Raw genomic sequence first — 11,343 nt, forward strand, 5'->3', positions numbered from 1 at the left:
ACAATGCATGACAATTTCAATTGTGCCACAAATTAATAATGATAATATTATAGCAATTCTCGCTATATGAGCCACATTACAATTCCCAACAAGAACACGAATGATATCGTAGCTACATTATTCTACATTCAAGAATTTGCTAATCGACTGCTTAAGTAAAGATGTTCTAATAAATAACCTGTTGAGTCTGGGGAGGGGTTCGCAGCACGAGTTTACCGTAAATTATGACGAAGGGAGAGTAGGACCTTTGCGTAGCTCTTATTGGTTGCTGTTACAGGGGGTGGAGTGTAAAGTGCGATACAAAATATATCAATCCGAAGTAGTTTGTAGATTGAATCAGTGACTGACTTGGAAGATACAAATTGTGTAATAGCAAGGTGATCCAGTGGGCAACGTGAACTTTCGAGTGTGTTTATAGGACTTTAAAAAAAACATTTTCATTCCACTCTTTTCCCAAGTTTACAGCACTTTTTGTTGAAGAAACGGTCAAGAGAAACATGCACAAAGTGTTCCTCGTGTTGTTTTTATTTGCCTCCGTCTACTCTGAGTCGGTAAGTAATGTTCGCTAGCTAACAGAACACCGGGAAACGTTAACTCAGCTACCGTTAGTTATAGCTAGTTTAACGTTACTCTTACTTTATCTTGTGATCGTTTTAGTTTTTACTTAGCCTAACTAACTTTACCACGTTGTTTTTGTGTAGCTAACCTTACTACTTCAGCTGGCTACAGCCAAGACAAAGCTAACGTTAGCGACTGTAGCTGTTATTTCTGCTAATCGGCTAGTTAACTTAGCTAACTAAGTAGATAGCTAACGTTAGCCGTCAACATGTGATGGTTATTGAGCAGTGTTTTCGACCTGGTTAATGTAATGAAGGTAACTACTGTTTTAGCTAGCTGTTAAACTGTTTACACAATGTAGATTGCTGTGTTTTGTAAAACAGTCTTAACTTTAACTAGCTAATTGTTTAGTCAGCTAGCTGGTAAGCTAACGTTACCTACCTAGCAAAGTAAGCTAAATGGCCAAAATGATTTTCTAAAGAATAAGGCATATGGTTTGTGGCCCCTGGCCTCTCCATCGTAAGAGAAAGCAATGGTGTTTAAATTGTGATAGTTATATCTAGTTAGCCAGACAAACGTAGCTAAATTAATTTCTGGTGTGAGGTTGAATGATAATCATGCAAGTGATAACCCATCACATGTAGCTCAGAAAGAGGGCAAGCTAGATTTAAGCCATAAAGCCCGGGGGGGTGGGGTGGTATAGCCAATATACCTTGGCTAATGGCTGTTCTTATGCGCAACGTCGTGTGCTGGATACAGCCCTTAGCCGTCGTATATTGGTATATTACCACAACCCCCTGAGGTGCCTTATTGCTATTATAAACTGGTTACCAACGTAATTAGCGCAGTAAAAATAAATGTTGTCATACATGTGGTATACGTATATATACCACGCTCTCAGCCAATCAGCATTCAGGGATCGAACCACCCAGTTAAACTTTATCTAGGGACACCCATATTTAGTTGGGCTCTTGTAATTTGACCATTACTGTTGACCTACTTCCTACTTATGTGCCGCCCTATGGGACTCCCAATCACGGGCTGTTGTAATGCAGCCTGGAATCAAACCAGGGTCTGTAGTGATGACTCTAGCACTGAAATGCAGTGCCTTAGATCGCTGCGCCACTTCGGAGCCCAAATTAAGCAATCGTGCATATACCAGGATGTAGGTGTACTTCCTTGTGCTATTTTATGTCATCTGACAAAACATCAGAGAATTGCGTGACAGTGTCCAGTCCTGTCGGCTTAATTGTCAGATGTCGGGAAGGGGATAAAACAGAATGGTTATAGGCTAACTAGACACATCCAGTGAGACTGACTGGGCTACATGGAGGCAATATGCTAATGCACTGCTCAGCAGACCCTGCCCTAAGGATAGGTGCTTATTGTCGAATCTAGTCTTTTGAATACATAGATACAGAACTGTAAAGGGCTAATGTGATTCTCCATTACCCTTTACAGGATAGGTACTGTTTGGGGTAGCAAAAATAATCTTCGCCCAGTCTTAACTTGGCAATACTATATTCATTCTTGATTCAGTCGAACATGTCTTCAAAAATACCCAGTTGCAGGTGGTTCATTTACATTTTTTGAAATATTTTTCTCCACGAAGTTATCCCAAAATGTGTACGCCACCATTTTGTCTATTTAAAATCTTTTCTCATTGACACAGGAGGGTCCACCCCAAAGTACTGCATGTCATGAAGTTACATTTCTAAATTAATATTGTCAAAGTCAGTTAAAAAAAACTGCGTTGCAGTGGGTGTAGCCAATGTATTGGTGCTAGCTACCCCAGAAGTTGCGGTCGTACCAACGATGCTTTGTTACCAATGTGGTATTGTAAACACATCGTTCGTGGCCGGTGTTTGCTTGTTTGCAGGCTTTGTACACAGCTTTGACACTGCTACTGTATCTATTGACACTCAAAGACCCAAATGGCATTCCATAGTATGCATGTATGTCGTGAAGCTAATAGCAACATCACCCACACCAGAACGGTTGATTGGGCAACGAATTCCTTTATCTTGGCTTTAATGGATTTGCGTTGTCTCGCTGAAATTTTGTTACTCTTTCAAATGACTGCTTGACTCGTTGACTGCTAGATCCACACAGCAGACATTGTGGGCTAGTTTAAGAGTGCTATGTGGCACATATAGTGCAAAATTTTACGCGGTGCCATCACGTTATATGGGTATGTACATCAGCTTTGACATCGGGGTGTTAGGCAGACTGCATTTTTAGCTAATATCGGCCGACTCCGATATGTTCACCGGTTTTTATATTGTGCATCCCTAATTATTAAAGATGTGAATAATCTGATGGGTGAAAATATGATCACTTGATAGAACAGCCTGAGACGAGGATCAGAGTGCAAGCTGCTTTTTTTTTGCTACATGCAGCCCATATGTTTTGATTTAAGACACAAGGTTTGTATCATTCATACCTTATGTTGTCAAATAACTCTACATCTAGCATATGGGACCTGTTTCAGATCACTTTTACACTTTCGCACTCGCTTCGTAATGGGAAACATTTCCTTTCTATTTTATTCAGTTAAATTTCTTACTATAAAATAATTACACAGGACATATGGATATCTTGTCAGCTAAATGAACAAGCCTACTGCCTATGACATGGCTCATAGCCAGATAACTAACATACAGTAGACCAACTCATTCTGTTCTTCTGTAATACATTTCCCCCAAGGACTGGAGTTGCCCATCCCTGACTTAAATCATGTATTTTCAGGTAGATGCCTCAAGACGCAACTACACTATCGCACTTATCTGTCTGCCCCACACAGATCGGACAAATAGACAGGCAGTGGATTATGGTCATTATAGTTAATTACCACGTTTTCCACGCTAGACTATGTAGAATATTGGCCTGTTAAACTACAATTCCCTACTGTATCACACAGTTCGGGGTTGATCTAATTTATACCTAGGAAAAACTGCACTTTGAGCTCACGGGGAGAAACCGAATGAAATGGAAATGATTGACCCTTTTTTGTTTTAAAACGAAGAATACCTGAAACATTGGTTATTTGCTAAACACTATTGAAGCATTATGGAGAACAAAACAGTTTTTAAAAAACAAACTTCTATTGACATGTAAGTAAATCGGGTGTTAAATGAGATGAAAAGGAGGATTAAGGCTGCATTCTAATAAATCATTTTCCAGTTTAATGACAACAGGGCTCTGTTACAAGTTTTTCCAGTTGGGCCATTGTTTTGATAGCCTATCCTACACCTCTGGGGAGAAGTTTCTAAATGTGGTAGCACACATTAAACAAGCTGGTCTCCACAATGAGGTTCCTAGCAGCCTAAGTTGAATCTGTTACATTCCTCAAAACCATGCAGAGGCTGCCCCTCTCATTTTCCCTTTTGTGTTTTCCTGTGGAATTTGACCTGTGTGGACCTTGAATGGCCCTCTTCAGGATTTGGACAGATCTAAATGGCCAGGGTACTTTCATTAGCCAAGCTTCCCAGCTAGTGGACCAGAAGCTTGCTTCTGCTTTCTCACCAAAAAAGTCCTCTGGTCACTTGTGTGCCTGCCTTTTTGTTATTACTTTGATGGCTACTTAGCCTAACTATGTCAAGCCTCATTCCTTTCATCCATCTTAAGTTTATGGGTGAATGTCTGTTTTTATTCTTAAGCTCATCAGGACCTCGAGCCGAAGAATAGAACAATGGGCCTATACCATTATGCACAGTACTTTGATGCATTTTCATTGTGTATTTTAATCAGTGCCTTGTGTCATACCAATTGACCTCTATTTACATCAGTCTTTCCTTGTCAGCTTAACGAGCATCCCTTCTTACATTCGGTGGTTTATCATTTTTGGCATAGCCTACCAGCAGAGCCCTGTTTTTCTAAGACACTAAAATTACTCTCTGGAGCTGACTTGGATGAAATGTTTTTTAAATATTTTTTTTAAACATTTGTAATATGTCAACAATGTTCTGTTTCTTATCCATTCTGACTTAGGCCTACACACTATTTTCAGGCCTTTATCTGCTATCAAAATGATTCCTTTTGGCATTACTGGGCACATGGCTATTTTTGTTGGAATGCATGTTTTTAATTAAGCATGAGATCATTTTCACTAGAAGGAGCCTTTTCTTTCTTGGTGGGCTGAATTGAATGCCCAGTGAAAGGCTGTGGAGAGAACATAACACTTTCACCAGGATGTAGGCTAATAATGCTTTCTGCATTGCTGTCCATTGGGCTATAAAATCCCTTTTAGAGGATGGAATGTTGGAACTGAAAGAAGGGGTTTTGTCTAGTGCTTGTGTGAAATTTCCCCTCTACCCCAACTCTGGCAGTTCAAATTGTCATTTAGCATACTTTGGGCTCAAGTAGTGCATTTCTGGGTTCTACTTGGAAAGATCTGGTGGTTTGTGGTCAAATACTGTATATAAATGAGGTATTCACCAAACATTGAATCTGAACCTTGTTTTCATTGGGAAAAGTACCATATAGGCCTGGTGAATGTGTATGACTAGCGGCGTGCCCTGATGTGCCAGTGAGATGAATTTGCTTTGAAATGAGATGAAGAAGTGAAGAAAATAGTCTCCTTTTGAGATCTGGAGTCTAAATCAGTCCCTGTAGCCATGTGGATGCCCATGTGAGTTTAAAGGGGCAATCAGAAGTTGCTATATTTTGTTTTTACTTATAAATGACTGTGTACCCATTAATTCTTGAAGAATAGCCTATTAATTCCTCATGAGCTTAGTTCAACTGTCGTACCCCGTCAGAACCAAAAATATAAGCTTGTTTCACTGTTTGTAAACAAAGTAAATGTAAACACATGGTTAAAACTATAAATGTGATATCATGGATGGTCAGTCCTTGCATCCATTGCTCTGTCTATGAATGAGTGGTTACATTTCACCAGTCCCATTCCCCAGCTTTTTACCAACACAGGGAGAGCACTTTGTTTCAATTGTTGATTGCCACTTTAAATGGTGATGCATCGGACTTAGTTAAAATTCTGAGCATAGAGGGCCTTTGTCACGGAAGTGCTGAGGACATGAGTACAAGCCCTACCTCAGTGCAAACACAAGAAAATGGCTGCCTATTTGAAGATTCTGACTGCAACAATGGCATTCCCTGGTCTCCCTCAAATGTAATTTAGAGGGGATTAACTTCAAACCACACTATTTGAAACAGAATTTCAGAGCACGGTTAAACTCTTGGGGCCCCCCGCACCACGGTCAGTGAATTACCGTAGGCAGCAATGCTTAAAATGAATTATTTCAAAGGTGCCCAAGTTGCTTTCTTTTGTTCAATGGAATGCTGTAACATGTAATACAAATGCTTAACTTGATTTTTGCCTCTTTATGCATGTTTTTGGGGGGGATAGAGGAACCACCTGGCTAAAAGAGGAACAAGGCTTCCAGTATCCCAGGCAGCCCTGAGCAGCCACCCAGAACAGTAAAAAGAAAAAAACTAGACCTCCCCCTCCTTTGCCTCTGAACAATGAATAATGCATGACTGTTTCATTAATCATAGACGGGGCATATATTTGCCGAGCCAGGTGTTATCCAACCGGCTGCATGTTTCTGGTGTATTGTTCAGCAATCAGTGCTAACCCAACTTAGCGTGACGACATCTGACAAGGCCCAGTGTGCAAGCGGCCTAATACTTCAACCCCAAACACGTTCTGCCTAAATGTATTTTAGGAATCTTTTTTTGCACCTTGGCCCTGTTGCTTGTGTTTTAATTGGATCTGGCCATTCAATTGCTCTGCGGTTTAATCGCATTCACAGTGCTTACTCAGCAAATGGGCAATGAAATTAAGTGTGCTAATGTGATTAGCAAAAGTTGTCTTTCAATTATGTTAAATCCAATCAAGCCCATCATGATTAGCTTAATTTTGGCTAGATGACGTTAACGGGATAGTTCAGGCATAATGTATTTTTACCTTACCTTGTCTGAAGGACCAATCCACAATAATCCATTATTTACTTCTGGCTACAGCATTGTCAATTCTTTCATGTAAATGGCCAAACTAATGTTATCAATGATGCACTGCAAGTCCAAAGTTCCGCAAACTAAGTTGGTTGAGTTTAAAGGAATTGTTTACGCGCAAAATGCCAATCATTTGTCACGAACTTCGTCATTCAACAAACTATTTCCCCATGTAGTCTGTTTCTGTTCGCTGTAACGTGGCCAATAAAGTTGTATTGTATTCCATCGGGTACCCAGAAGTGGATTGATTTACCAGAGCTGTGCAACTTTACCAGTGGCTTGATGGAATTAGAGTATTAAGTTTGGTTGCTTCAATACTTTTGACATGTTTTTGGGGAAGTTTCTGCCTGTAGTGCAGCTTTGCTAACATCTGTTTTGGCTGTTTTTAGTCCTGAATCCTAACAATGATAACTAAATAATGGATTATTGTGGATTCTGTCACCATGGGCATTCAGCCACAACTTAAGGGTAACTTGACCCAAATATACATTTTGGGGGAACTTGAGGTTTGAATGTCAAAGACGTGTGGTTTTTGTGGACCCTGTCACTGGTGACTAGTTCTGTGTCTGTTTTGAAAGGCCAACTTTAAGTGTAGGGTTAAACGGGAAAATGAGTGACTTCTTTACTTTAGTTGGTCACCTCCTGTCTTACCTTTCCTGTCAAAGATTAGTCAGAGGCCCACTCACTTCCTGTTAACACGTGTGAAAGTTTTTACCAAGGTTAAGCAGAAGTTTTAGGGGAACTTGCTGTACAAAGTTCAGTGGCACTGGCACAGTTCGGGTAGGAAAAGTTGTACTGCAACTGCAGGAGTTAAAATGTATTATATAACCCACAGTGTATGTGCTCTCCCTGTATTGTATAACCCACCATTGTAGGTGACGGTAATTATTTAAGCAGATTTAATGTGTAAAATAGATTTCTGGTTCACTCTATACCGCAGTTGGCATGGCTTAGACTTTCTCCACAGTTAGTGCTTTTTGAAAAGTAGCCGTACGCCAGCTGGGATCTCTTATTCTGCCTCCTAAGTGCTGTGTTTGGGCCAGCAGGTGCGGGAGACTGAGACATGGATGCCCATGAAGACGACCCAAGCCGCGTCACACGACGAGCTTGTTGCGTCTGGTGACGCCCCCAACGGCTCCGACTTTGGCTTCCCCGATGAGGAGCACGACACACTTGACAATGAGGATGAAACGGATGATGAAGACTTCTCTGGCTCTGGAGATGGAGGTTGGTGTTCGCAAAGATGCTAATTTGCTTTAAAAAGCTGATTACAATATTTCATTATATTCTAACTTGTTTTCTTCTCTCTTCAGTAACTACTATTACAATCAAAAATGACAATACCATGACAAAGGTAAGGTTACTCATAATTAGCTATCATGTATGAAATGAGAGCCATGTTTCCTCTTTACAGTTCAAGTAGGTATAATTCTCTGTTGCTCATAGCCTGACATGAACGACAACAAGATTCCAGACCTGGACATGCCCCTGAGGTCCAAACCCACACCGAATGAGATTGAACTGGTCCAGAAGAACAATGAAGTGTCAGTGCGGGGTGCTCCCAACCCCGAGGAGTACCCATCAAACGTACTGATGGCCCATGCGGGGGAGGAGAGCATCTTCAGAAAAACAGAGGTCCTAGCAGGTGGGGCAACAGCACACAACTTTATTTTGGCTAGTCAAATTGTTATTATTGAACTTTGAAAAGGGTTAAATTATTTGGGGCGGCAAGGTAGCCTAGTGGTTAGAGCGTTGGGCTAGTAACCGGAAGGTCGCAAGTTCAAGTCAGCTCGGATTTGAAAAGGTACAAATCTGTCTTTCTGCCCCTGAACAGGCAGAAAGACAGACCACTGTTCCTAGGCCGTCATTGAAAATAGGAATGTGTTCTTAACTGACTTGCCTAGTTAAATAAAGGTCAAATAAATACATTTCAAAGCGATTCACTAAAGTATTTGTGGCAGTTGGATTTCACTGTACAGTTTCTTTCGTAGCTTGTCCAAGTTATTTGCCAGATTACGGGGCTAGTTTTAATTCCACTGTTTTGTTTCAGCTCTGATTGCTGGTGGAGCAGTGGGTCTGCTCTTTGCCGTCTTCCTCGTCCTTCTGCTCGTCTATCGCATGAAGAAGAAGGACGAAGGCAGCTACGACCTGGGAAAGAAGCCCATTTACAAAAAGGCTCCGACAACTGAGATCTACGCCTAAAGCCCACCTTCGTCGGGCTCCCTGCCTGCTCTCCAGTGCCTCTCGAAAGCAAACCTCTCCTCTTGCCTGCTTACTGTAAAGCTAGGAAGTCCCAGAGGGAGAAAACAACACCAAACAAACTGCTTTTCCTATTCCACCACAAGTTCTGAAGTGGTTCTATTGAAACGGAATCAACATTTTAACTGTCAGTTCCCCCCCCCCCCCTTTCCCTACAGGAAAGATATTGGGTGAAATCTTGACTGTTCTCTCCCACACTCTGTTTTATGACACTAACAAGGTGCAATGACAACTTCGCTCAGTGAGGTGACATGGTACAGATATTTATTTTCCTCCCCCCTACTCTGAACCTTGGTACCCATACTGGTGCTACAGAAGTCTGTTACTGTAGCATTTTCTTTTACAATATTTAAAAAAAAAAAATCCCTGTGTAGGGAAATCATGACTGGTTCTGTTTTAGATTCAAATGTATTTTGTCAAACAGATTAAGTCTGAAGTGAATTCCAGATTGATGAAAATACCTTGATACATGCTACTCTATAAATATAGCAGGGGCCAAGCTTGATTCTCCAGGCTGTGTTTTATTTGGACAGTACGGAAATCAACATGCTTTTATTCCTAGGACAAATCGCTGTGTAAATACACCCACTCATCCACACACCACAATTATTTGTAAAAACGAGCAACACAACTACACATGATTGGTGAGCTCAGTTTGTCAGACTAAGCTATTTGAACAGATTATGGTTTATTGCTGTTGACCTAAAACAATTATCACTGCACATGGACTGTACGCTTCAAGGGATCTGTACATAGCCATTTTAATAAAATTCTGAACTTGGAACTTAGCAATTTCTTACCAAATATTTTATACTTTGTCTAACATTACTGTAAATGCTTGGAATAATCGGTTTCTTCATGCCGAAGAAGTCGGGATGTATTGATTCACATAAAGAGCGGCCCTGGTTCAAATGTTTGACAAATGTTTGACAACCGTTCCAAATGTACGGCATGCGTCGGTCAAATCACTAAATTGACAAAGCTATCCACCCGATAGCCGGGTGGTAGATGCCCAGTTTTCCTAATGGCTCAGCTCTGGTGCCTACATACACGACTTACATGATTTACACACGCGTCAGCTCGGAGACCCAGCTTATGAGCTCTGTCAGCAGCAGATTTGAATTTAGAATGGGAAATTAATGTGTTTTATGTAACAAATGTTAGTGAACCGAATCGCATCGATTTGTTCCTCTAATCAAACTGAATTGTACTGACTAGTTTCAAACTAAAACGCATTCCTGTATCATATCGGAGCCCAACTATCTAGATGCGTATTGAATCGTTGTGTAAGGGAAAGATCCACATCCCTACTAAGAAGCCTATAGTGGGAAACACGTTTAACTACCAATGCTAGTACTAACTTTTCTGTCCAATGTTTTAGAATACTTGTTCAATTTAACTATCAAATTGTATTGCCTTTCAGGTTGGGGCTTTTCCCCCTCTTAGCTGTTGTATTTGATTTAAATGTTTTATACACTAGTTCAAGAAGCAAATAGTTTGAAAAGTTTATTTTGTACAGTTTGTTTTTCACATTTTTAAGCCGTATATATTTATGTTTTGTAGAAGGATTGTTATGTAATTGTTCAGGGGAACTGAATTGAGCCATGTCATTTGCATGGGGAAAAATCTGCTGCTTTTGTCACACGATATGTGAATCACCAATTGAGTGGAGAAGTCAATGAATCATTGATTTCTGCATGCATGTTCTGATTTATTTGGAAATAAAGCTATTTTTATGCACATTAACTAAAAAATGGTTGGCTCAGTCTTTTGTATTCCGGTGACATTTTACGATCTACACAAAGATCAGCATGAGGTGTAAAGTCTGCCAGCTCAGTCTGTCATAGAACTCTGCCTTGTTATCGTCCTGTATACATTACTCTTATTGTTGCTAATGCAGTTTAACCTGACTATCAACCTGACAATGTAATGGGGTTATATTACACCAGAGCTTGCTTGCACTGTGTGCCACACAGCCTGTACCCTGACGAGAACTTAACCATCATGATACTTCCCTGTACCTGTTATATCTAGAGTATATGAACAGGATGGGTGTCTTGTAGAACACTAGCTGTTTTGAAGAATGCGCTCACCCCCAACTAGTGCATGCTCTTCCCAGCAGCATATTCTGTATCGTGAGACCTCACCATCCTGATACTTAACTTTAGTGTTATTTTTTTTGTACAGGACTGATGTCGACACTGATATACTTCCACCACAGGACACTAGCTGTTCTATACGTCATAGCTCTTCTACGAATTGTATTACGCAAACTCGGTCTCAACCTTTAAGTCTTTACTGAAGACTCATCTCTTCAGTGGGTCATATGATTGAGTGTAGTCTGGCCCAGGAGTGGGAAGGTGAACGGAAAGGCTCTGGAGCAACGAACCGCCCTTGCTGTCTGCCTGGCCGGTTCCCCTCTTTCCACTGGGATTCTCTGCCTCTAACCCTATTACAGGGGCTGAGTCACTGGCTTAATGGGGCTCTCTCATGCCGTCCCTGGAAGGGGTGCGTCACCTGAGTGGGTTGATTCACTGATGTGGTCATCCT

At 41.0% G+C, this 11,343-nt stretch overlaps 1 protein-coding gene across 1 annotated transcript; it reads left to right on the forward strand.

The window, feature by feature from the left end:
• The first annotated feature begins 201 nt into the window (after nucleotides 1-201).
• Nucleotides 202-10,539, forward strand: sdc4 (syndecan 4). Its single transcript, XM_020482806.2, has 5 exons — nucleotides 202-551; nucleotides 7,581-7,761; nucleotides 7,848-7,888; nucleotides 7,981-8,179; nucleotides 8,585-10,539. Exons 1-5 carry the CDS (start codon nucleotides 498-500, stop codon nucleotides 8,734-8,736), a joined length of 627 nt encoding a protein of 208 aa, XP_020338395.1. The 5' UTR covers nucleotides 202-497; the 3' UTR covers nucleotides 8,737-10,539.
• The last annotated feature ends 804 nt before the right edge of the window (nucleotides 10,540-11,343 follow it).

The sequence above is a fragment of the Oncorhynchus kisutch genome, linkage group LG5 (assembly GCF_002021735.2).
Source record: "Oncorhynchus kisutch isolate 150728-3 linkage group LG5, Okis_V2, whole genome shotgun sequence".
Classification (NCBI taxonomy): Eukaryota; Metazoa; Chordata; class Actinopteri; order Salmoniformes; family Salmonidae; genus Oncorhynchus; species Oncorhynchus kisutch.

Coding starts and splice junctions, on each gene's coding strand:
- sdc4 (XM_020482806.2), top strand. CDS start 498: ATGCACAAAGTGTTCCTCGTGTTGTTTTTATTTGCCTCCGTCTACTCT. Junction 552..7,580: donor CCTCCGTCTACTCTGAGTCG/GTAAGTAATGTT, acceptor TTGGGCCAGCAG/GTGCGGGAGACTGAGACATG. Junction 7,762..7,847: donor CTCTGGCTCTGGAGATGGAG/GTTGGTGTTCGC, acceptor TTCTCTCTTCAG/TAACTACTATTACAATCAAA.